The sequence below is a fragment of the Nyctereutes procyonoides genome, unplaced genomic scaffold (genome assembly GCF_905146905.1).
Source record: "Nyctereutes procyonoides isolate TBG_1078 unplaced genomic scaffold, NYPRO_anot_genome, whole genome shotgun sequence".
Lineage (NCBI taxonomy): Eukaryota > Metazoa > Chordata > Mammalia > Carnivora > Canidae > Nyctereutes > Nyctereutes procyonoides.
The window spans coordinates 4455427-4482715 of record NW_026575141.1 but is presented as its reverse complement, the minus strand read 5'-3'; the positions used below and the strand labels follow the sequence as shown (position 1 = coordinate 4482715).

At 42.1% G+C, this 27289-nt stretch overlaps 1 protein-coding gene and 1 pseudogene across 4 annotated transcripts in view; both read right to left on the bottom strand.

The window, feature by feature from the left end:
* The window catches only part of UBE2H (ubiquitin conjugating enzyme E2 H), a 107509-nt gene extending 93619 nt beyond the window's left edge, over positions 1-13890 (bottom strand). For 2 of the 4 annotated variants that reach the window (XM_055307424.1, XM_055307426.1), the window contains exon 1: positions 13395-13890. In XM_055307424.1, coding sequence (XP_055163399.1) covers positions 13395-13447 — 53 coding nt within the window. In that variant the 5' untranslated portion in view covers positions 13448-13890. Of the gene's footprint in view, positions 1-12906; positions 13069-13394 lie in introns of those variants that run through there. The other 2 variants (XM_055307425.1, XM_055307428.1) reach the window with 2 other exon arrangements.
* LOC129498304 (U2 spliceosomal RNA) lies at positions 7000-7127 on the bottom strand (annotated as a pseudogene).
* Positions 13891-27289: the final 13399 nt, after the last annotated feature.

The window sequence follows — 27289 nt, the reverse complement described above, 5'->3', positions numbered from 1 at the left end:
GAGCCTGCTTCTCTATCTAAAATAAATAAAAAATATTAAAAAAAAATGATTTAGGTGATCAAATACAAAATTCTGTAAGGAACAACATGCTGTCATTCTATGCTGATAAAAACTTCCATAAGTCAGACACTATTACAGGGCTTATTTTTTTCATTATTGACAGGTCACACACAATTCAGACACCTCAAAAAATATAAATGCAATGCCATCTAATCTACTATTGTAAAAAGATACCAGAACATTTATATTAAAACTTGCCTAGGGATCCCTGGGTGGCGCAGCGGTTTGGCGCCTGCCTTTGGCCCAGGGCGCGATCCTGGAGACCCAGGATCGAATCCCACATCGGGCTCCCGGTGCATGGAGCCTGCTTCTCCCTCTGCCTATGTCTCTGCCTCTCTCTCTCTCTCTGTAACTATCATAAATAAATAAAAATTTAAAAAAATAAAAATAAAAAAAATAAAACTTGCCTAATGTCATTTTTCATTCTCTAGGACTCTTGACATTAATAAATAGGATTAACTAAGATATTAGGCTATACTATTTTAGTTCTATTTGTCGTGTATGACTACTAAATAATAAAACTGACTTTATAAGTCAGGAATGAAACACCAAAGAAACAAACAATCCAATCATGAAATGGGCAAAAGACATGAAGAGAAATCTCGCAGAGGAAGACATAGATAGACATGGCCAACATGCACATGAGAAAATGCTCTGCATCACTTGCCTCAGGGAAATACAAATCAAAACCACAATGAGATACCACCTCACACCAGTAAGAATGGGGAAAATTAACAAGGCAGGTAACCACAAATGTTGGAGAGGATGCGGAGAAAAGGGAACCCTCTTACACTGTTGGTGGGAATGTGAACTGGTGCAGCCACTCTGGAAAACTGTGTGGAGGTTCCTCAAAGAGTTAAAAATAGACCTGCCCTACGACCCAGCAATTGCACTGCTGGGGATTTATCCCAAAGATACAGATGCAATGAAACGCCGGGACACCTGCACCCCGATGTTTCTAGCAGCAATGTCCACAATAGCCAAACCAAACTGTGGAAGGAGCCTCAGTGTCCATCGAAAGATGAATGGATAAAAAAGATGTGGTTTATGTATACAATGGAATATTACTCAGCCATTAGAAACGACAAATACCCACCATTTGCTTCAACGTGGATGGAACTGGAAGGTATTATGCTGAGTGAAGTAAGCCAATCGGAGAAGGACAAACATTGTATGTTCTCATTCATTTGGGGAATATAAATAATAGTGAAAGGGAATATAAGGGAAGGGAGAAGAATTGTGTGGGAAATATCAGAAAGGGAGACAGAACATAAAGACTCCTAACTCTGGGAAATGAACTAGGGGTGATGGAAGGGGAGGAGGGCGGGGGGTGAGGGTGAATGGGTGACGGGCACTGAGGGGGGCACTTGACGGAATGAGCACTGGGTGTTATTCTGTATGTTGGTAAATTGAACACCAATAAAAAATAAATTTATTATTAAAAAAATAAGTCAGGAATGAAAAATAGGCTCAATTCAACTTTGGCTTCTATTTTTGATATCTATAATAAAAACAAAGTTACCAGAATTTACTCTCCTAATCTGAAACAGTACAGCCAAGAATTAGTATCTCTCAAACCATTAAAGCCACAAAAGATAATGACTAGAAATAATACAATTATTAATCTCAACTCAAAGAGCCCTTATATTCAGAAAGCAACCATTGCTTTGTAATACTATTATTTGCATTCTAGATTTTCTCCAAGTAAAAAAAATGCTAAAACCTTTTTAAGTGTAATATCTACTAAAATTTAAATTTAGGGGACACCTGGGTGGCTCAGCAGTTGGGCGTCTGCCTTCGGCTCGGGCCGTGATCCCAGGGTCCTTGAATCAAGTCCCACATCGGGCTCCGTGCATGGAGCCTGCTTCTCTCTCTGCCTGTATCTCTGCCTCTGTGTCTCTCATAAATAAATAAATAAAATCTTTAAAAAACTAAATAAAATTTAACTTTAAATAATAAAGCGTCATCAGAACTTGATTAGAGCTGACAAAATACTGTAGGAATGACATTTAAGAAATAAAACAGCCAGAATTGACAGACTAAAATCCTTGTTTTATCCAATTCATTCAAATGAATAAAAGCCCCAATTTAAAAGCATACAAATCATACACTAATTTCTGATTCTATAAAAAACAGAATTTCTAATTCTATTACCCTTTAAGCAAATGGAAAGATAAGACATGTATTTGTGTCAATTAAGATAATCCAGTTCAAAAGCTTGTGCACATAACCAGGTCACCTCCCAAAAATGGACATACGCACAAGTTAACATGGTATTTCATTAGTCATTCTTTGAATTATAAAATGCAAATGGGCAAGAACTTAATCCTGGGAATAAGTTCCCACGGGGGCGGGGGACTGCTCCCATTTACCCTGCCAGAGAGCACAGAAGAATGCTGGGCGATAAAGATCTCTAGACTTCCTACCTTGAGGACTTATTAAAAGAAAATAGAGTCAACAGTTTCTGAATCTCAGAAACACTGACCAGATTATATTAACTAGCTTAGAAACACCAACTTCTTCAGAGGCAAGGAGAGATCAGGACCTTCAAAGTATAAGAACACAAAATTCAGGTGCCAAGTTCCATTGTGTATGACTTCACTAAACAGAGTTAAAGCAAATCTAAGGCATAGCCTATTTTTACATTCAGAGGACACATAGCAAAGTTGTAAACTACAATGTATTTTTAGCTTAAGTTCTAGTTTGATAAATAATTGCCGAATTGCACAAAATGAACTAGGCCAAGTATACTCTGATTTCCAAACTCCTAGAAAAAAGGACCTGGCTTCACTACTACTTCTGGTTAAGCTTGTGTAAGATAACTAAAGGATCTAGAAATAGCTTCTCTTCAAAGGTTTATTTCTGTACTTTCCTGTAAGTGTATTTAACTTTTGTTCGATTTTTAGAAGTTAGTCAAAGTGTAAATGAGAAACACCAACAGAAAAAGGAAAACAGACATACAAATGGAAATATATGGAATAAAATTATAGTCTTGATGAGCTACCAATAGTCTTCTTGATATGTCATGGTTTATAAGCTATAAAACTTTTAGCTAAATCTCAAAGGAAATGCCACACTAATATTATTCAAGGATAGAAAGAATCTGGTACCTAACTATCCTAATTCAAGAGCCTATAGAAAGACAAGACAGAAGCAAATAAGTGTTCTCAAGTATATAAATGGTTCAATACAGGTATACTCAAATATATGTCATTTGATCATCAAAGACAGCATTCAAGACCTGCCTTTATGAACTGCCAGGAGAAATGGGCAGCAACCCAGACAATCAGACTAAAGAACACACTCGGAGGTCTATTTCCTCTCTTCGACCCATAAAACAAATCTGACTTAAAAGTATTTTGTTTTTGTTTCTAATCTCTAAGGATACAAATGAATAGAGGGGCAAGAAACAGTTTTTTTCCCCTTTACTCATTGTGAAGATTGTAGCTGTAGTGAACTGAATGAATTGATAAAATTAACAGAAGTTAATAATGTCAACTGCTGCTGCCAAGATCGGTGATTTCTGTTATCAAACGTATCATGTTCTACATTTTAATGTACTTTGAATATGTGAATGTGAATATAATGTGTAATAAGGCCCCCAAATCTCCAAGATCTACATCATGGAATGATTTCATTATAAAAGCCTTAGTTTAAATTAGTGGCCTGACCAGATACTAATTCACAGCTGTGGGACCATATATAAAGGCCATATAAAGTGACTGTTAATGATAAAAAAGTAAATCGTTTCTTTCCTTTGGAGCGAAACAAAAAGGGTTATGTAGTTTCAGGCTGTGCTTCCAAGCAGACTTACTAATTTATACACAGATTTACATAAATAGAGACCCCTGGGTGGCGCAGCGGTTTGGCGCCTGCCTTTGGCCCACGGCGTGATCCTGGAGACCCGGGATCGAGTCCCACGTCGGGCTCCTGGTGCATGGAGGCTGCTTCTCTCTCTGCCTCTCTCTCTCTCTCTCTCTCTCTCTCTCTCTCTGTGTGACTATCATAAATAAATAAAAATTTAAAAAAAAATAAAAAGATTTACATAAATAGACTAGCAAAAGGGTACTAAACATTCAGTAGTCTGTAAGGTCATAAAACAACATAACCAACTATATTATTATACCTAGTGATCTCTTACCAACACAATTCTAACTGAATCAGCTTTCTTATTTTTTTTTTCAAATTTTTATTTATTTATGATAGTCACACAGAGAGAGAGAGAGGCAGAGACACAGGCAGAGGGAGAAGCAGGCTCCATGCACCAGGAGCCCGACATGGGACTCGATCCCGGGTCTCCAGGATCGTGCCCTGGGCCAAAGGCAGGCACCAAACCGCTGCGCCACCCAGGGATCCCCTGAATCAGCTTTCTACAGGTAACCACAATGGAAAAGTTTACCCCAAAATTTTTTTAACCCAAATTTTTATTTTAAATTAATCAACCTTCCTGAAACTATGCAACATAAAGTCATCTGATTGAAAAACAATATTCAGATAAACCATTTGGACAAAACAAATTTATTTTCACTAAACTGGGTAGTAACCCAATTGCTTCTGAGGTAACACGAACCAGGTACACTCTGTATCTACTTTTCTATTTATATTACCTCAACTAAGATTTTATAATCCAAGAAACCTTGAAAAGTGTACATGATATATATAAAAAAAACATGATCCGTGGAAAAAGAAGTATTTTGCCTAATGCTAAAAAGAAAACTGTAATTTACAACATTAATAACAATTTCACATGTAGAGAATCTCTCTTACTTTTATACATAAGGCCTCCCTAAAAGTTAGAAACCAAGAAGTTGAACTAAACATGTAAGACTCCATTCCCAATCAATTAAGCAATATTCTAAGTCCTAAATATGGTCCCTCCAAGTGCTACAGCCCAGGTACCTGTTCTGTGCCTAGCGACAGCCATGTCTGTCTTCCAGAAGATGACAAAGTCCAGCCAAGCCTCTCCCCTTCACAGGAGATGAGGACTCCTACTCCTCCCTGACTTCTCTGCAGGGCCAGGCGGAAAGATCAACAGCACCTGTACAAACCTCCTACCTTAAACCCTAGATGGGCTAAAAAGCAGGAGAAGGCAAAAAAGACCCGTCATCCGCATATAGCTGCCCTGTAAGGCTTTCCACCACCTGGCTCTTAAAAGATTAGAGTTCTGCCAGGCAGAGCAGACTGCACAAGCACCAGCCTGCAAAAAACCAGACACCCTTTGCAAGCATCTGGTGAGGTATAAAGAAGAAAATACAATAGTACCTAAGCATAAAAACATAACAGTTCTGCTAAGACACCATGCCTCCCACCCTACCAGAAAATCACTAATGTAACAACAGTCTCTCAAAAAGTACACACTGATTTTTCTGTGTGTTCAAAAGGTTTCTATATTGCACTACTGGCAATGTGAAAGTACCACAATCTAATAAACCTGCTCAGAGCACCGTCCCTGTGTCTGAGGACTGAATCAAGTCTCTCCACCAAATAAAGTGTCATCAACTGCAACCTCCAACAGGTAGAAAGGCGGTTATCTTTTTTCGTTAGGCAACTTAAAAGTTTCAGCTGCCAGTAATATTAATTGTCAAAGCAATATGCATGTAAACATCTACATATAAATTCAAATGACTGTCGTTTATAAGAATGTAACAATAGCTACTGCAAAGCAATATCTATTCTTTCTTTATGTCAATGTCTATCAACCTATCAAATAACTTACATCAAAGGCCAAAAAGTTAAAAGGCAAAAACAAAACAAAATCCTATTTCGTTAAAAATTAAGTTTAAAAAAACATTCCAGGAAAACATATTAAGGAAATATATAATCTGTTTCCGGTTCTGCCACTAAGTTCCCATTTTGGTTCTTGAATTTAGTCCATATGAAAACTGAAGATACTATTCAGACCTCAACAGAAGTCCTACACCTCAGTCTTTTTATTTATTTATAAAAAGATTTTATTTATTTTATTTATTTTATTTATTTTATTTATTTATTTATTTATTTATTTATTTATTTATTTATTTATTTATTTATTTATTTATTTATGATAGACATAGAGAGAGAGGCAGAGACACAGGAGGAGGGAGAAGCAGGCTCCATGCCGGGAGCCCGACGTGGGACTCGATCCTGGGACTCCAGGAACACGCTCTGGGCCAAAGCAGGTGCTAAACCGCTGAGCCACCCAGGGATCCCGACCTCAGTATTTTTAAACTGCTATATATGTAATTGGAGGTGCTAAATAAAACGAATGTAAAAAAAAAAAAAAATTCTCATCAATACTTTACAAAAAGAAAGGGTACATTCAATAAAAAAGTGTGTTTATCTTTTCAGAAAAGTACAGTCTTACAAACAAATGCAAAAATAAGTTATTTGTGACCATAGTTCCTGAAGTACCAGGTCAAAGGGCTGGCCACAAAACAAAAATATTCCACATGAAAATTCAATTCACTAATTCTGAATGGAGGAGAGGGAAAAACAGTTACAAAACTAGCTTCGACAGAGTCAGAATCACGTTATTGAATGGGATTCCTTTAAAATACAAAACAGAAGCCACAGTTTAATGTCACAATTTAACTGTGTGTGAAATAGTCAAAATTAAATTCAAGCTACCTGTTAAAAAGCAAAGTTTATACCTACCCATGATTCAACTATTCCATTCCTATATATTTACCCAAGAGAAAAAATATCCATAGCAGCTTTATTTGTGATAGCTCCAAACAAGAAATAACCCAAACACTCATAAAGAGGTAAATGTATAAACAATTTGTGGTATAGCTATACAATGACATACTACTCAGCAGTAAAAAGAACATGGTATCTCAAAACATGATAAAAGAATTCATATAAAGGTACATACTATATAGTTATATAAAACTCCAGAAAATGCAAAATAATCTGTAGTGACAGAAATTAGATCAATGGTTGACTGTGTTAATATTTCTTGGGTGGTATTTTGTCAAAACTTATCTAATTTATCACTTTAAATATTAGTTATGCCAATTATATCTCAATAAAAAACAAAAGGAAAAAAAATTCCACACTTGATCTTAGCCAAAAGGCCGAGAAGCGATGGGAAAAAAAATTCCAATACCAAAACTAATTCTATAGCTCTTGCCAGTCAGATCTAATCACAAATGTAATATATTTAATCTTCCAACTCACAGTAGGCACTTTGAGAAGTACAAAAGTGTCCTTAAGGATCACCATTCTCTCTCTTTCTCTCTCTCTCTCTCTCTCAAACACACAAAGTTTAAAACAAAGAGATCAGAACTCATTTGTCATCACTATGACAGGTTGATTGCTTCACTGCTGAAATTGCACCAACTAAAACCCAACAGAACAAAATGAGAGCACACTGAGTGTGGGGCCTCAAGATTTTTAATTAAATATTTTAATTCAAATGGTTACTTTCTTTGATCTAGAAGAAAATAGAAAAAATAATTTTAATGCAAATGGTTTTCTTTGATCTAATAGAAAACAGAAATAATCCAAAAATACAAGAAAAGCCTTATGCACAAGATGTTAATTTCAATCTTATCACAGAAAAATGGCAAAGAATTAAATCAATGGCACGGGACTGGAATGGCATATTACATGACCTCTTCATTATGTTTCATACTTTTAATCGGGGGGAAAAGAAGCTACAAGAAGTAGTAAGCAAAAATAAGGCACATACAGTAGTATAATCAACAGGTTGAAAATAATATATGGGAGAGGGGAGCAGAGATGACTGGTAAGAAAAAAAATAGTATAGCGTTAATATTTGAGGATAACGGTTCTTAAAGTGTAATCCTTGAACCAACAGCATCAATATCATCTGGGAACTTGTTAGAAATGCAAGTTCTCTAGACCCACTGAATCAGACAACTCCAGGGCTGGAACCCCCCCGCAACTGGTTAATTTAACAAACCCTCCAGGTAATTAAGATCACACTCAAGTTTGGGAACCACTGTTTAAAGGACAGAATTATGGGTGACTGTTTTCTTTCCCTTTTTGTAACCTATACTTCCCTCAATATCTTACTACTTGCATAATCCAATTAAGTTTTTTCATTAAAGTATTTTAATGTATACTGTGGATCAGTAGTAGTAGTAGTCAAGAAGCTATTATACCATAAGCACCTTTAGAAGCCTGAATTGCATGCCAAAAGATGCAATGACTCTTAGAATCATCAGATCTGTTAAGAATTACAAGATACTAAATTTCATATATATATATGTGTGTGTGTATATATGTGTGTGTGTGTGTGTGTATATATATATATATATATATATATATATATATATATACCCATGTGTTCACACATACATATAAAACACAGGTCAAGGTGCTAGGAAAATTGTACAGCACTGGGAAACTAACAAATCCAGGTTCTTTTTAACACATGCACACAAACAGGGTTAAGGGACTTTTATGGCTCACATTTGCAAAAGATTTTTTTCTCCTAAAAGAGGAATTTTTAGGTTTGTGTGTAATTTACTAGAACTGCACTGCAGGACTCCGATGTTCTGAAGCTGTGAATGCTTACTCATGTAGGTTCCTGCTTAACAAAAATAAGTACCAGCGTGTTATATTTGTCACCAAAATCTAGGCAGAGAAGACAAATTCAGAACACTGGAAGTTGCCAAAGCTTCAACTTCTAGCTTGAAGACCATTAAAGTGTTCCACCTTCCACCTCTTCATCTCACAAAAACAGAGGCCACAGGAAATAAAGGCAAAACAGAGGTTCTCTCAACTGATACTGGAGCTAGTTAAAAGATTACAGAATTGCCTACACTTTGAGCACAAATTAAAGAGTAACAAAGACTACTGTTTTAGGGATAGAATAACTACTGATTAACAACAAAATACCAAAGTTGATGGTGAAAGACAAACAGCTAAGCATTTTAATGTTTTTGTTTCCATTTTTAACATCTTTAAAATACCAGAAATACAGATCCTCATACATCCCACAGCATAAAATTCATTTTAACCTTTCTACTCCTTGAAAAGTCAATTCTAAAAGTAAATACAAGTTATTCAAAATGCTGATACATAAAGTGTTGACCTACTATAAACAGCTTCCACTTTGATTTTTTTTTTAATTGTTTAACCGGTTACATAAGCATCATGACCACCCACACTGGATTTTTCACTACTAAACCCCCAGCACCTAGCACCAAGCCTGGCATAAAGAGGGTGCTCAAATGTTTAGGGGGATGAACTTGTTATCGAAAGCTTCTGCAACTCTAAAGCAGACACCCGGATTCTGTAGGATTTCACTAATGCTGTTAATGACTTTAGTAAAAGTCACTGCCCCTTTCTAGCATTCTTCAAGCTTTTGCAGGGAAAACTGACATTTCTACCATACTTTTGAATCCCTGCGTGAGTCACATAAGTACATTTAAAGTGGCAGCATATCCTATTTTAAGTTACAGCAACTCCCTTTGAAAAAGGGAATCTTTGAAAACTTAGTATTATAAAGTAAATTCCAAAATCTCACCAATAACAAATACAGTGTATGCCAAGTCTCCATTATTATCAGGTTCATTTTTCTGATTTAACTTTGAATATTTATTTCTTGTAGCCTAAAAGATCATGTTTTGGTCTTTTTACCCCTTGATAATACACTTGATCCTGTAACACTACTCACAAGGCCTCCCCAGCCCCTACTTCTTTTGTATATAAACACACTCTGGTCACACACTCCATCAGCTGTTTGGTAGCTCCACCCCTCCTCCTTTTCCGGGTAGTAACAGAGCAGCCAATGAGCTGTGAGGAGCTGTGCCTGAGGCCTTTTGCCTGCATACGCTTTTCCAAAACAAGCAGCTCCAGCCTTCAGCAGGGGCCACTGGTTCACAGATAAAAGGATCACCAGGCTGTGCAACAGGGTGAGACGAGTAACCCCCACCAACAAGGAAACCCGTGTAATCTGAGCTGTTTGTTCCTCCACCAGGGAGAACTTAAACCGATATTCCTTTAGGGCAAATCACGCTTTAAGGTCACCAGAGTCCCAGTTCTCAGACAATCTAAATAATCAGAGATGGAAACCTCAACGCTTGCCAGCCTGGGAACAGCACAGTATATGACCTATCTACCTGACTTTGCAAACAAATGGCCACACTATTCACGACCATTCCACAGGATTTGGGCTGTTAAGTTTTTTTGACTAGGACACATTCTTACAGGGCCCAAAAGTCAGTACATCAGTCTCTAGGCTCCTGAGAGGTTTGCACAACCCTCAGCAAAGGATCAGAACAGAAACAATGAATGAGTCAGAGTTTCAGAACATAATCGCCCAGCAGATTATTAAGTGCATCGGTGCAAAACACTCACTCCCTGCATAACTTGAGAGTCAGCTCTCCTCCTACCAACCCATCACAAAAGAAATATCACCGACTCCAAACAACAACCAGAGACAGTGTCTCTGAAAGAACCTAGAGAGCTGGTGGAAAGCAGTGGCCAATTAGTTACACATCCCATCCCCTTCTCTCCCTACCCCCACACTGCTACTTTCCTACTATATAGGTTCCCTGCCAAGCTATAAATCGTGGTGGCATAATTACACTCAGGAGACATCCAAAAATGGGCTGAAACAGGAGATCGCAATGAAACCAGCTATCGGCCTCCAAACCAAAGAAATCATCAAGGGGCACTGAGGGGGCAAAAAGCAAGTACATTCCTTCAGACCATCTCTACTTCCTCTCTACCATCTTTCATTTTCAACCCCCGGCCCTTTCACATAATTGTACTAATTTTAATAATGGGCTGGAAAAATTTTCCTTAAATCTTCTGCTAAATATACCCTGCTCAAAAATTATTGGCTCCATTTGGGCCTACTAACATTAATTCAACAGAGAAAAGAGGCCACAAAATCTCTCATCCCCAGAACACACATGCACACACAAAAGGAAATGCAAAAATTTTAACTTCCAAACTATGCTAGACCAGAAAATAACAAATACGAAACAAAGATAACCTCTGGCTTTTAAGTCCCGAGTCTGTTTTCCTCCTATCTCAGAGATCTATGATTTTAAAGCGCCTCTGCTTTCTTTTGTCAGAAAGGAGGAAGGTGGGGAAAGAACAGAAGGCCAATGCATCTTTGCCTTTCTTCATCTTCTACTAAAAATAAGCTATGAAATAAGCCACTTAGGGGAAGAAAAAAGAGAAAGACACCCTGCTGTTCTTTGTCTGTTTTCCTCTCCCTCTCCACCCCCCACACCCCACTCCTAAATGCGGTAATCATTCTAGTTGCCACAACTAATAAATGAACAAAAGGCACTGTATGGAAAAGGCATCAGGTCAAGTTAGGCCTCACCCTTTATCCTCAATCTTAAAAAAATAAATAAATAAATAAATAAATAAATAAATAAATAAATAAATAAATAAATAAATAAATAAATAAATATAATTTGAGACTCTGACATTGATCAAAAACAGCTGGAATTCTCTCTCCACCTCCATCCCAATTAAACATTAGGTAGAAATTTGCATTAGGTGTGACAGTAACTCTCAATTCAGGATAAAAATAACTCAGGTTCTGCCACCATGTCATTTCCTAGTTTCTAAACAAAAATAAAACCCAAAACTGCTTTGTGTAAAATGCACACACAGCCACAGTTACAAGTTTTCCTGCAACCATATGAAAAGCCAGCGTTACTGGGATCATTCACACATTTACAAAACTCAATCACAGTCACAAACAGCTCGTAAAGAGTCAATTTCACTTGTGCCTAGACACATATTTGGAACACATATTATTTGCTCCTCTCTGTAATCTCCTCTCCCATCTCCCCAAAATTGTAAACTTCAAACCCTAAAACTTAGAAGTCTATCTAATGTTCCTAATTTCTAGCTAAGTTTTCCTGAGTGAAGAGAAAAACACCTTATTCCTGAAAAGATGAAAAAAAAATTTTTTTTCTTGCCCAGGCAACTTCCCTCCCATCCCCCACTTCCAATCCAAATACAAAAACTACTTTTTTAAAACTTCAGAGAATTCCATAACTGAGTTGACAATAATCATCAATCTCTGAAAAGAGGGAAAACGTCCAATCAAAGACAGTAAGAAAAGGAAGAAAGAAGGAATTCACCTGAAGAATCTAGCCAAACAACTTGAGTTATATAAACAAAACCCTGCAACGGGGGAAATGGTGGGGGGATGGGGGTGAGGGAGAAAGAGAAGCAGGAGACAGGACTTTTTAACTGCGTTTCACACACCACCACTCCCCATCCCCGGTTCCCCATCTCCCCAGGGATTAGCTGTTCAGAACACTGGGCTCATTTCCTCTCTCTCTCTCCTCACCCCCCCCCCAACCCTCTAAATTACCCCTCAAAAATTGTCTCGATTTGTCACAGGAACCCTCGCGAATTTCTCTAGCTGGTCATGAAATAATCAGTCTGGACTCCAACCAAAACCACTGCCTGAAGGGCCCTTATCAGTTACAGCTTTCCCACTGCTACGTCCAGAGTACATAAAGTTGGGGGGAGGGAGGAAAATAAAGGGTGTCACTTGGTAAAATCAGGGCAGTTTTTCCACAAGAACCTTACCCTCATAGAGGGAGTTTGCTCGAGTGGCTAATACAGGGGCTATTTTGTCAAGGAGATCCTCTTTCTCACCCTCCCCCAGCTGTCATAACCACAATATGGAGGGTGGCTTGCTGGAGGGCCTGGGGGTCCTCATCACATCCAACTATGGGTGGGACAGGCTTTGTCAGTGAAAGGAAAAGCGGTGAGGTTCTTCGAGGGACCAGAAAGCTTAACCGGGGTCCCTGATTTAAAACACTCAGCTCTTTATTACAAGAGGGGGCACTGAGCAGACTACTCTTCCTAATATAGAAAGGAATTAGGGATAAAGGAGGTCACTTGAGTTACCCCAGTTCAAGAAGCATAGGAGGGAACAGAGGCATCTCAAGAAAGGAAGAAAGGCTTCACTCTCGGGAATTTCTATCACGAGTCCCTAAATCCAGAGCGAGCAAACAGGAGAGACCCCGAGGTGGGCACGGTGGTCGAGAGAGGTGGATGGTCCTGCAAAAAAAAAAAAAAAAAAAAAAAAAAAAAATGCCGTCTCGGGAACCCAAATGTGGAGGAAAGGAAAGTCACGGGCAATGGGGGTGCAGAAGAGCGAGGAACAACGCACATTTCGGGGTGCTGCAGATAAAGGGGGAGCTGAAAAGGCTCCTGGCTCCTGGGAGGTGCCAAGGAGCCGCCGTAGGCACGGGGGGTGGGGGGGGAGGAGAGGAAGGGAGCCTCGGACAGTGGCCTGGAGTGCCCCAAGGCCCCTGCTTGGGTTTCAGGGGGTGCGCGGAGCATCCCCACACCGCCCCCCCGGACAGCCCGAATCCCCCCTCCACGAAGGATACAGCTTGACCACGTCCGTGTCCATCCGCCTCTTGCCCGGACTGGGGGATGACATGGTGTCGCCGCTGCCTCCCCGTCGCCTGCGCCGCCGCCGCCTCTCTCCTTTCCTCGGCCCGTCTATCACGGGCCCCGGGCCCCGGCTCTGAGGAGCCCGCGGCCGCGCCGGCTCCTCGGTGGAGGTGGCAACACCCCCGCGGTCCTGTCCGGTCCCGTCAGCCGCCGCCGCCGCCGCCGCCCCCCGCACGGGGGAACACCGGGCACTGTCCGGCCGAGTGGGGGTGGGGACCCCGCGGCGCCCGGCTCGGGCTGCCCCTCTCCGGCTGTGGGTTCCTCCGCGGCCCGGCCCCGGCGCTACTCTGCGCCGCGCGTCGCTCCCTCCTGCCTGCTCTAGCTCGCTCGCCTGCTCGCCCGCTCAGCCTCTCGCCGGCTCCCTAGCCGCCTCCACGACAAGCGGACGACTCCTGCTCAGTCGGCCTCTCTACCCCAGCCTCGCTCTGGGCGCCGTGACGTCACCTCTGTGACGTCATCGGCGGGGCGGGCCCAGCTGGCGAAAGGGGTGGGGCGCCGGCGCCGCGGCGTGGACTCTCCCGGGTGGTTCTGGGAGATGTAGTTCTGCTTTCTCTTGCCCTCCCAGCCCCGTGCCCCCTCCCCCAACTCCCCCCACCCCCACATTTAATCGCTCAACTGCCAGTGTCGTTATCATCATCATAAATGATAATAGTAAAGAATGGCAATATTATTACATTTGTGTGTTTTAGGGTAATGAACCTCCTTCTCATATACACTGTTAGAAAGGCTGTTTATTTGATTTAAGGTGGCAATTACTAGGATAGTCACCAAAATCTGGAAATTCCCACACTAGCAGGTTCCCTGCACCCTGCTCCCTCCTTGGATGGAAGGAATCTGTTTGCAGCGATTGTAGACTACAGCGAGGCTTCCTCAGAACTTGCAAACCAGGGTTCATTACCCTCCTTGTAGAGAGGGCCACTATTTCAAGGATTAACCTTGAGGCAGCTAGTTGGCAAGACCGGAAATAATTTGGTACTAGCATCCTTACCCCACAGAGTATGAGGTAATTTCACAAAGTGAATGACTGGTAGAAGCAGAAACGCCCCAAGTATGCTGTACTCCGAAGGACAAAGATTGTTCTGCCTTCCACACTCCTGTACCAACCCTGTATATTCCATCATTCGTTCATAAATACTTATTGAGCACCTACTGTGTGAATCACTCCACTGGGCATGAGGATATCATGGTGAACTAAGAAAGACTTTAAATTTACACAGCCTTCCCAATATGGTCTGCAGATCTAGAGCATCAGCCTCACCTGGGAACTTGTTAGAAATGCAGGCTAGAGCTTCACCTCAGACCTACTGCATTAGAATTTGCAGTTTAACAAGGTCCCCAGGTGGTTCCTATGTGCAGTGAAGTTTGAGAGTCACTGCTCTACAAAGCACTCCATAAGAAGTGGTATGGGACCCACGAGTCAACAAGGCAAAAGGGGCAGGAGAGAGTGATCTAGGCATCTCCTGAGGTTTATATCACATTTTTTGCTGCCATTGACTCTATTTTCAAAATTTTTATCTATTCCCTTGTTCCTATGAATATACTTGTACTTTGTCAAACCACGTGCTATGAGATGGGTCCCCTTCTACAACCTCCCATAGACACAAACATACACGCACACACACACCTAGGGCAGCAGCAATCAACTAATGTTGAGCATTCTTCATTCCTATCATCCCATTCTTCCAAAGGACTAGTAATTTGTGTATGTGATTAATATACATAACATAAATTTTGCCATTTCAGCCATTTTAAGGTGCACAATTCAGTGTTTTAAATACATTCACCAATGTTCTACAACCATCACTACTCTCCATTTCCAGAACTTCATCATCCCAAGCAGAAACGCCATACCATTAGACAAGAATTCCTCATTCTCTGCTCCCTGCCTCCACCCCCATCCCACCAAGTCTCTGATAACCTCTACTTCACTTTCTGAAAAAGGCTATTTTAACTGCTTCTAAAAGGGGTACGTTGGTCTTTCCTACTGCACATAGCAATTCCATCAGAAGGAGGACCTGTCTGAGATTTCTGACCTCCTTTATGTGACCAGTTTGTTAAAGGGAAATAAAGATGGAGCAGAAAATTGTTCCCGACTGTCTCCTCTAGGCTCTCCAGGCTCCTGTTGCTACTACCTCCCCTCCCAACATTGCTCCTCCCTCTCCTTCACCTGAGTAGCCCCCACTCCTCTGCTGAGAGTGGTTGTCAACCTTTGGTGTATTTCAGAATCACCTGGGGAGCTCGTTAAGCTCTCAAATGTCCAGGCCCCACCACTGGGGATTTTGATTCAGAAGGTCCGGGGTGAGGCTTGGACCTCCGTGTCTTTAACAAGTTCCCCAGATGATTCTGATGCAGGCCAAAGTTTGAGAACCACTGTTTGAAGATTCCATCAGTGCTATCAAAACACTTGCCTAACCCCTCCAGTGAGTCCCATGCTTCTATAATATCCCATGCAAATAAGGACGCTTCCTCCCCACCTGAGAATGAGGTGGCAGGCTCAGGGGACCCAAAGTTATTGTTTCCAGAGCAGAGAGAACAGGTCAAGGATGGGACTCTTGAGAAAGAAGGGCATGGGGTGGATCTAGAAATTAGCCCTGTTGGGCTTTAATTTTTACAGATGCTATGCTGCTGTGATCTAAGAGTTCAACAAAAATTTAATCAGAGAGGTGTTTAGAGAAACTTGTTCCAGATAAGACTGGAGAAGGTGGGGCTGCTCTACCTAGAAATGCAATGGAGATTAAGCCCTCTGAGAAGTTACTGAAAAGCAATTGCCTAGAGAAGAGTTATTGTAGAGTAAGTATCTTAGCTCTGGGTTACTCAGGACAAATCTGCCCTTCTCCAGCCCTTAATTATGCCTCAGTTAATTGCATATATCCTCCTGGAGCCTCGGTGTTCTCATCTGTAAAATGTGGTCCATAATGTCCTACCCACTTGAGTGGGTTGACGGGATAAATGGAAAGGACGAATGTGAAAGCCCCTTGTAAACTATAAATTACTTTTCATAAAGGAAACACGAAGTGTTGATTATAAGATGCAATATATTATTGGTGGTGGTATTATTGTATTATTAATCTCCACTTGCCACACTCCTTATGCATTCTCTGTCATTCAAGGAGAAATGCATTCAGGTGGTTTCTTTGTGGTTTTTTGTTTTGTTTTGTTTTGTTTTTTAAAGATGTCAAGTGTCAATTATTTCTCTTTGTGGTAAAGTATGTTCTCACCTTTTAATGACATACCTTTTGTCTCTGGGCATTTTGCCATTTGCTCCTTCATAAACCCATTTCCTCTATTCTGACTTCATCCTCTTTCCTCCATGACAACCTTCCCCTCATCTTTCCAGAGATTTGGAGGACTCCTAAACCTGCCCTTGACCAGGTAGGTTCAAAAGGGTGGCTCTAAAATGGTGCCAAATGGCAGACTTTGTTGGACTTATTTTTGGCTTCGAGAACCTGGAGCTCCTCTTGAACAAAGTAAGTTTGTGCTCACCTTTTATTGTTGTTTGCACTTGCCTTTTTATCCAGTGTTTTGGCCATTCAGAATGTCAATAATTTAAGACAACACTTGGGCCTGGGAATGTCTGTTTATATGTGTGCACACAGATGGCAATGTGCTGGAATGAGTCGTGTTTTTCCTTATCAGGTACAACCAGGGTGCAGTGAGGGAACAGCTGTCCACCCTGACTCACTACTGTTGCAATCTGGGAAGTGTATTTGGGCCTGTTTATCTCTCCCCAGGGCAGGGCCAAGCTTGACCAATGGAGCCTCCGATCTCAGGAGCTCAAAGCAAACAAGTTTGGAGAGAATATAATGCTTGGAGCAAGACATTATTTGATGGAGTGAGTGGAATGCCCTGGCCCAGAAAGCCCAAAAACTACTCTCTCTCTCTCTGAAGTTACCTGTTAACACAAGAGCTCTAAAGTCAAAGTGAATTTATCACCGTCCCCACCAGAAATGAAAATCCCTCAGATAAGGCTTCCTGATTCCATTTGACCATTTCTATAGGGAAATAGGTGCGTTTTGAGCTGGCACTCTCGGCGTCTGAGATCACAGATCCAGACCCCTCTAGGAGGCAAAATATCAGCAGTGTCCTTGCTGCTGTGGAAATAAAAGCTTAAAAATCACTTCAGGAGGGGCCTGGCTGGCTTATTCTCTTAATCTCAGGATCGTGGGTTCAAGCCCCATACTGGGTGTAGAGATTACTTAGAAATGCAGTCATTCCAAGCCATCTCCACGTAACCCTGTTACAATGTGTCCCCACAGACGCAGTCAGGGGGAGCTCAGGAACACGCAGGTCAGACTAGCGAGGATAGGAAGATTTCCTCTCCTGCGCTATCATCACCATGCATTGTTTTACTTGCTACCTGTGGCAACAGGCTCCTTGGACAAACAGCAATCCCCCTAAAGTGGCGTGATTCAGAGAGAACATGGAACTTAGAGACAGACAACCCCTTCCAACCCCAGGTCTGCTGCCTATTACTGATATCATCTGGGCAAGTAACCTAACCTTTCTGCTTCAGTTTACTCCTCTGTAAAATGGGGTGATAGTACCAGCACTACCCTTGCCTAGATCAAATAGAATAGATGCTGCATATCACCAACCCTGTCCCCACCCACACCCCATACACACACACCAACACACACACACCCTGATGCCCAGGCTCAAGGAGGGAGAAAGATTGGAAATTATTTACTCGTCCATCTGGAGTGAGCTCACCTGGGCCAGCTGCCAGTTGTAGCCTCCTGTGCTTTTGCTGCTTCCTTCCCTCCCTGATCTGGAAATGCTGGAGGCTCCAGACTCAGCCCTCGGGTCTCTGTTCTTCTTTAGCTACATTTCATCCCTGGATGACTTCATCCAGTCTCCACTTCAATTGCCAGGAGTACTCTGACTCCCCAATGCAGATTTCTGGTTGCAGCCTTGCCCAGATACAGACTGTATGTTGCCTCTTTGATGTCTCCTCATGTCCCAAAATACACTTCTGGCACCATCCCCACCTCTTTCTCCTATAGTTTTCCCCAGGCAGTAAATGGCAGCTATGATGTTGAAATATAAGAAACTTCTGTTTTTATTTTTTTAAGATTTATTTATTTGTTCATGAGACACAGAGAGAGAGAGAGGCAGAGGGAGAAGCAGGCTCCATGCAGGGAGCACGACGTGGGACTCGGTCCCGGGTCTCCAGGATCATGCCCCAGGCCGAAAGCGGTGCTAAACCACGGAACCACCTGGGCGCCCCTAAAAACGGCTGTTTTTAAAGTTAAGGACAGTCAAATATTGGCCACTTCATTTGGTTCAGCCTAATACATCCTGCCAGTTGCTCACGGCAGAGTTGGAGCTACTATTCCTGACCTCTCTAACACTCTTCATCCAAACTATTAGCACATCTATGAAATATATCCAGAATCGTTTTCTCACCATCTCTACCGAGCCATCATCATTACTACAAACATTTCCCAACTGACCTCCTCTCTTCAACTCCCAAATTCATTCTTATAGAAGCCCAGTGATCCTTTTAAACCATAAATCAGATCTTGTCTCCTCACTGTTCAGAGACCTCCCATTTCACTCTATGTCAAAGCCGAAGCCATAGCAGGCTTCCCAGGCCTTAGAGAAGCTGCCCCTCCCCTTTTCCCTCACTTGTGTCTAGAAGGCCCCCACAATGGCCTTCTTGCTGTCCCTCAAATATACAAGCATGCTCCTACCCCAGGGCCTTTGCATTTGCCACTCTTCTAATCTAAACACATGGCTGAAACACTGAAAAGGCAACAAAATATTAGCTTAAAGCAGTCCCTTGTGAGCTCACAACGTTAGTTCTTCCTTTTTTTTTTTTTTAAGTTTTTATTTATTTGAGAAAGAGAGAAAAAAAATGGGTGGCGAGGAGGGGCAGAGGGAGAAGGAGCAGCAGACTCCTTGCTGAGCAGGGGATCCCTATACGAGGCTCGATCCCAGGACCCCAGGATCATGACTTGAGCCTAAGGCAGATGCTTGACTGACTGAGCCACCCAGACACCCCACAAAGTTAGCTCTTCCTGATGGTCTCTGAAGAGTGGCAGGAAACCTACTCTGTGCCAGGCACTGTGCCAAGATATGTTACTTACAACCTAACCACCTGGCAGGACTGATGCTATTTGCCTATTTTACAGATAAAAAACCTCAGGCTCAAGGAAATTAAGTAATTTGCCTGACGTCACATAGCCAGTAAATGGCAGCATCAGAATTCAAATCCAGGTCCTCAACTTCAAAGCCCATGCTATTTACAGTCTGCTGTGCCACCCTGTTTGTTAATTCAAATAAAAATGTAATTTGTTGACATCGATGAACTCATTACTTTGAAGGCCCAACCCAAATTCCACCTCCTTTGTAACGAGGAAGACTTCCAGGTCATTCTACACCAAATTAATGTTCTTCTGAAAGATAAAAATTTCCAGTGTTCCCCATTTCAGCAGCTGGCACTACTATTCAGCCCATTGCTGTTGTCGTTAGAGTCTCCCTTGACTGTCTGTTCCTCACCTCTCACAGGAATCAGTCCATCAGCAATCTCCATGAGGGCTCACTTCAAAGCATCTGTAAAACCCAACCCCTTCTCCCTGTATCCATCACCTCATCTGAGGTACCACCTTCTCTGCAATCAATCCATCTATTGGCCACTCTTACCCCCCATGACCCTCAGCCTCATGTCACTGCCTATTCTCTACCCAGGAGCCAGACAGATGGTTGTTTTCTGTTTTTTGTTTTTTAAGACTTTATTTATTTGAATGACAGAGAGGGAGAGAGAGAGAGCACAAGCAGGGAGACAGGCAGAAGGAGACACATAGGGAGGAGCAGGCTTCCCACTGAGCAGAGAGCCCAATTTGGGGCTTAATCCCAGGACCCTGGTATCATACCAAGCCAAAAACAGACACTTAACCAACTGAGCCATCGGGCACCCCCCAGATGGGTGTTTTAAAATATAATTCAGCTCAAGTCCTTCCCCACTCACAGCCCTTTATTGGATCATCCTTAAACTCAGAATAAAATCTCAATGCTGTGGCCTCTGTGACGCTGTGTAATCTAGGTTTAAACTACATTCTAAACCTCATTCCCTACCTCCCCCATAGCTGCTCAGACATTCTAGTTGCTTGTATTCCTGGACACACCAAGCTCATTTCCACTTCAGGGCCTCTGACCTGACTATTGTCACCTCCTGGAATGCTCTTCTCCTACATCTCAGGGCCAACTCCCCCCTTTCCACACAGAGGTCTTCATTCAGATGGCCTGTCTTCAAAGAAGGTACACCCCTAACTTTTGTCTCCCTACCTTGCTTTAGTTTTTTGGTCATCTTTTTCGATTTTTATTTTGGAAATGTTCAAATATTCTAAAAATTAAAGGGAATGATATAATGATCACCCAAATACCCACCATCCAGATTTAACAACTGTTAATTAACATTTTGCTATATTTGCTTTATCTGCCTACAGGCATGTGTGTATGAAATGTGACTACTTTTTTTTTTTTTTGCTAAATCTTCTGAAAATAACCTTCAGACACTGACACTTCAGCCCTATATACTTCAACGTGCATGCCCTACAAATAAGGACCTTTTTCTTGATAACCATATCGTTATCACACCTAAGAAGATAAGCAATGGGGGATCCCTGGGTGGCTCAGCGGTTTGGCGCTTGCCTTTGGCCCAGGGCACGATCCTGGAGTCCCAGGATCGAGTCCCATGTCGGGCTCCTGGCATGGAGCCTGCTTCTCCTTCCTCCTGTGTCTCTGCCTCTCTCTCTCTCTCTCTCTCTATCATAAATAAATAAATAAATAAGTAAATAAATAAATAAATAAATATTAAAAAAAAGAAGATAAGCAATGATTCCCTAATATCATCTAACTTCCAATCCATAATCAGATTTTTAAAAATCTTTTTTTTATTGAAGTATAGTTGACAAACAGTATTACATCAGTTTCAAGTATGCAGCACAGTGATCCAACAGTTATATACATTATGAAATGCTTCACATGACAAGGGGAATGGCCATCTAATAATCAGATGTTCTTAACTGTATCCTCTATGCCAATTCTTTTTTTTTTAAGATTTTATTTATTTATTCAGGAGAGACACAGACAGAGAGAGAGAGAGAGAGGCAGAAACATAGGCAAAGGGAGAAGCAGGATCCATGCAGGGAGCCCACCGTGGGGCTCAATCCCAGGACTCCAGGATCACGCCCTAGGCCAAAGACAGCACTAAACCACTGAGCCACCCGGGCTGACCCTCTATGCCAATTCTTTTTTGAGTTAGATCCCTCAAAGATTTATATAACTATTTTGGTTTTATATCTCTTTAGTCTGGTCAGAGGACAGCAGGGAATTATACTTTACATATACAGCTCTTTTGGGTCTTGGTCCTCTTTTTTTTTTTTTAATTTTATTTATTTATTTATTTATGACAGTCACAGAGAGAGAGAGAGAGAGGCAGAGACACAGGCAGAGGGAGAAGCAGGCTCCATGCACCGGGAGCCCGACGTGGGATTCGATCCCGGGTCTCCAGGATCGCACCCTGGGCCAAAGACCGGCACTAAACCACTGCGCCACCCAGGGATCCCCCGGGTCTTGGTCCTCTTATATCCCCTCCCTCATCCCTACTCCCATCTCTGTGCTGTGTATATAATAGGCAGTTAATAAATGGTTGATCATGACTAACTGAAAAGTCCTACTCCTCAATACAAAAACTTGTATGTGAATGTTTATAAGCAGCGTTATTCATGATACCAAGAAGTGAAAACAACCCAAATGTCCATCAGCTGATAAATGGATAAACAAAATGTGGTCTGTCCATACAATGGAATATTATTTGGCCCTAAAACAAAATGGAACACTGCTACACCCTCTGCCATGGATGAGCCTTGAAGATATTTTGCAAAGAGAAGCCAGTCACAAAGCACCACATATTGTATGATTCTTTTTATGCCAAATGTCCAGAATAGGCCTATCTGTAGAAAAAGAAAATACATTTTTTTTTTTTATGATAGTCACAGAGAGAAAGAGAGGCAAAGACACAGGCAGAGGGAGAAGCAGGCTCCATGCACCGGGAGCCCGATGTGGGACTCGATCCCAGGTCTCCAGGATCGCGCCCTGGGCCAAAGGCAGGCGCCAAACCGCTGCGCCACCCAGGGATCCCAAAGAAAATACATTGATAATTGCCTAGGGCTGGAGAAAATAGGAAGAACAGAGGGTGACTGCTAAGGGGTGCAAGCATTTCTTTTTGAGTTGAGGAAAATGTTCTAAAATTGATTGTGGTAATGATTGCACAGCTCTGTGACTATACTGAAAACCATTAAATTATACACTTTGAGTGAATTGTATGGTATGTGAATTAACTCAATAAAGGTATTATTAAGGGGCGCCTGGATGGCTCAGTCAGTTAAGAATCCGACTCTTGATCTTGGCTCAGGACATGATCTCAGGGTTGTGGGACGGAGCCCCGCATAGGCTCCGCCCTGGGCATGGAGTCCACTTGGGATTCTCTCCCTCTTCCTCTGCCCCTCCCCCTGCTCACAGGCATGTTCTCCCTCTCTCTCAATAAATAAATAAAATCTAAAAAGTGAATAAAGATGTTACATAAAAAACAAAAAAACAAACCAGTCCTGTTTTTCCTTGTTGCTCCAGATTACCACAGGAACAGATGTTGACCAAACATCCTCTTTCCTCCTCTCCCAACCCCTCTCCAGGCTCTCCTTCCCTTTGAACATGCCGAGGTGTGGAGGACTGGAGAAATGGAAGCTTCACCTGCTTTGGTGGAATGGCCTTTTATCTTCTAGTCTGTTGACTGAGAAGAACCTCGACTTTTCTTTCCACTAAAGGTGCTACGATACAGAGAGTCTCGTGTTGTCCCACTAGATGCAGGACTAGCCCTTTGCCCCAGCCTGTTGAGCTCATGCAGATCAAGGGCAAAAACAGCTGCCCATCTGAGACCATCTCCTGGAGTCAAGAGTGTCCTTGCCAGGTTCCATGTGTACACAGCACTTCTAGTTTGGAGTGTCATGTAGTTGGAGCAACTATTAGTTTCAGGTCCAGGTTTCCTACTTCACTCCATGCAGGAAACAGGAACTGTCTTGTTCATCTTTGTATTTTCTGTGCCTAAAACAGACATTTGCATGTAAAAGGCAGAATGTGGGATCCTTGGGTGGCGCAGCGGTTTGGCGCCTGCCTTTGGCCCAGGGCGCGATCCTGGAGACCCGGGATCGAATCCCACGTCGGGCTCCCGGTGCATGGAGCCTGCTTCTCCCTCTGCCTGTGTCTCTGCCTCTCTCTCTCTCTCTCTCTGTATGACTATCATAAATAAATAAAAGCAATTTTAAAAAATAAAATAAAAAATAAAAGGCAGAATGTATGGAGTCAGGGTTTCCACCCCCACCACTCCAATCTGGCTCTCTGGGAAGGGATGGGGAGGCACTGGCCCTGAGGGAAATGGCTTCAAAATCTGGGGTTCTGAATTCCAATCCCAGCTGTCACAGACACCTGAGGAGTTCATCTGCTTATCCCTGAGAGACTATAGGGGGTGAGGGGATAAGGACTGGCTAATACTGGAAGGTTATTATTTTGATAGTTTATAGTGAATCAGGAACTTAAAAAAATATTTTTTGTAAGATTTTTTATTTATTCATGAGAGACACAGAGAGAGGCAGAGACACAGGCAGAGGGAGACGCAGGCTCCCGGTAGGGAGCCCGATGTGGGACTTGATCCCAGGATCTGGGATCTGGCCCTGAACCAAAGGCAAATGCTCAATCACTGAGCCACCCAGGTACCCCTTAACCAAATTCTTACTGCTCTCAATGCTTGCCAGGTATCTTTTGCTACTTTTGCTGGTGGAGAAGTGGAGTTGCACTGAGGGAAAGTGAGATGTATGAATTTGCGCAGCTGACCAAAGATGAAGAAAGAAAAGAAACCTGGACTCCTGGTCCCTTTTCCTCCCTTAGATTTGTCTTCTTTGGCTTCTCCCAATGTCTCAAGAGGCAGTTAGGTTCCCCTCAGGGCATATGGGCTGCCCTGGCCAGCGGTCACAGGGCACAGGGTCAAGGAAATGTGCCCTCAGCTGACTGGCCCGTGATGGCAGGCAGGGGAAGGAGAGAGGATTGTTACCAAACTCTACCATGATTGGGGTGTCTGGGTGGCTCAGTTGGTGGTGTCCAACTCTAAATTTCAGCTCAGGTCATGAACGCAGTGTTGTGGGATCCAGGCCCCTGTTGGCCCCCTGTTGGGCCCACACTCAGTGGGGAGTCTGCTGGAGATTCTCTCCCTCTCCATATGCCCTTCCCCCCACTCACATGTGCTCTCCCTCTCTCTCTAAAATAAATAAATCTTGGGATCCCTGGGTGGCTCAGCAGTTTAGCGCCACCTTCAGCCCAGGGCGTGATCCTGGAGACCGGGGATGGAGTCCCACGTTGGGCTCCCTGCATGGAGCCTGCTTCTCCCTCTGCCTGTGTCTCTGTGCCTCTCTCTCTCTCTGTCTTTCATGAATAAATAAATAACATATTTTTTAAAAAATTTAAAAAGATAAATCTTAAAAAGAACCACACTGTACCATGATTGTTGTGATTCAATCACATTCTCCTTGGTTAAAAATGACTATTTTGCAGTTTGTACATATATCAAATCACTATGCTATACATCTGAAATTAATATAGTGGTGTATGTCAATTATGTCTCAAGAAAGTATACCTTGATATATGTACACATAAAGTAATACAACGATATGCATCAGATACATATTTTTTATTTTTTTAATTATTTTTTTGATACATATTTTATAAAATCGAAAAGTTTACAGGTGCCTGGGTGGTACAGTCCATTGAGCGTCCAACTCTTGGCTCAGGTTGTGATCTCATGGTCATGAGATAGAGCCCCACATCGGACTCTTCACTCAACACAGTCTGCTTGAGATTTTTCCTCTCTGTCTCCCTCTGCTACTCCTACTAGGGCTCTCTCTCTCTCTCTCTCTCTCTCTGAAATAAATCTTCTAAAAATTGAAAAGTTAAAAATATATTTTTAAAGATTTTATTTATTTATTCATGAGAGACAGAGAGGCAGAGACACAGGCAGAGGGAGAAGCAGGCTCCAAGCAGGGAGACCGATGAGGGACTCGATCCCGGGTCTCCAGGATCATGCCCTTGGCTGAAGGTGGCGCTAAACTGCTGAGCCCAAAAAAATTTTTTTTAGATTCAAAAGTTTTGTACTTGAAAGAACACATCAAGAAAGTGAAAAGACAAGCCACACAATGCAGAAGGTATTTGCAAACATATGGCTGACGTGGTTCTACTATCCAGGATATGTAAAGAATTCTTACAATTCAACAACAAAGAGACAAATAACCCAGTCTTTAAAATGGGCAAAGGATCTGAATAGAAACTTCTTCGTGGCCAAGAAGTACATGAGAAGATGCACATCACTTGACATAAGGAAAATGCTCATCAAAGTCATACTGAGGTACCTATCCCTTCTCACCTATTAGGTTGGCTGTAATAAAAAAGACAAGGGACACCCGAGTGGCTCAGTGGTTGAGCGTCTGCCTTCAGCTCAGGTCGTGATCCTGGGATTCAGGATCTAGTCCTGCATCAGGCTCCCTTTGAGGAGCCCGCTTCTCCCTCTGCCTATGTCTCTACCTCTCTCGAATAAATATATAAATCTTTAAGAAAAAAAAAAGAAGACAGACAATAAGGATTGGTGAGGATATGTAGAAATTAGAATCCTCCTTCGTAGCTGGTGGGAAAGTAAATGGTGCAGCCACTTTGGAAAACAGTCTGGCAGTTCCTCAAAATGTTAAACATACAGTTAATGTATGACGCAGCAGTTCTATTCCTAGCTATGTATCCAAGAGAAATGAAAACATAAAACTTGTACATGCATGTTCATATGAGTCTTGTTCATAGTAGCCAAAAAGTTGAAACAACCCAAATGTCCATTACCTGATGGATGGAAAAATGAATGTGCTATATCCATACAATGAAATATTAATCAGCCATGAAAACGAATGAGATTTTAACACATACAGCAACATGGATGAACCCTGAATACAGGCTAAGTGAAAGAAGCCAGTCACACTGTGCCACATATTGTCTGACTCCCCTTATCTGAAATGTCCTGAACATTTATAGACAGAAAGTTTCCTGGGCTAGGCCAGGGGGAAATGGGAAGTGACTGCTAATAGGTGATGAGATTTCCTTTGGGGGTAATGATGTTCTAAAATTCATTGTGCTGCAAATTGTACAACCCTGTGGATATTCTTAAACTGTGGAATTGTACATTTTAAGAGAGCAAATTTTAGGATATGTAAATTCTATCTCAATAAATAATGATAATAGTATCATAGATAGCTTGAAAAACAAAAAAAAACAAAAAAAACAAAAATGATGGTTTTTCACTGCCACGCTTTGGGCTACCTGGCTACTGGTGGGGCCAGTGACTCAGGCCTTCTGTACATTTTCAGGCCCAGCTCAGACTGGCAAGGCCTACTGGCCCTTGCAGACAGTTGGATTATTTCATCAGGAAAGAACACAAGAAGTCTCTCAAATCACATCCTTTTTGTTTTTCCTTTAACCAGTGCTTATCAAAGTTGCAGTCATGAGACATCTCACTGCTCCAAGCATCAGGGGCCTAATCAAATTCAGAACTCAGATAGTTTTTTTTGTAAGTTCGTGTTCTGGGCCCAGTTTATACATCTTCCTAGACTGGCCAAGCCCCACTCCTTCCCAAGCTATCTTGCCCTGTCTTGCCCTGCTTCCCAGTGGGAGAGGTTGCAGCAGTGACTTTCTGTGGCTCTAGAGTCACAGCCACCTCCATTGCCCCATTTGGCTCAGGTGCTGT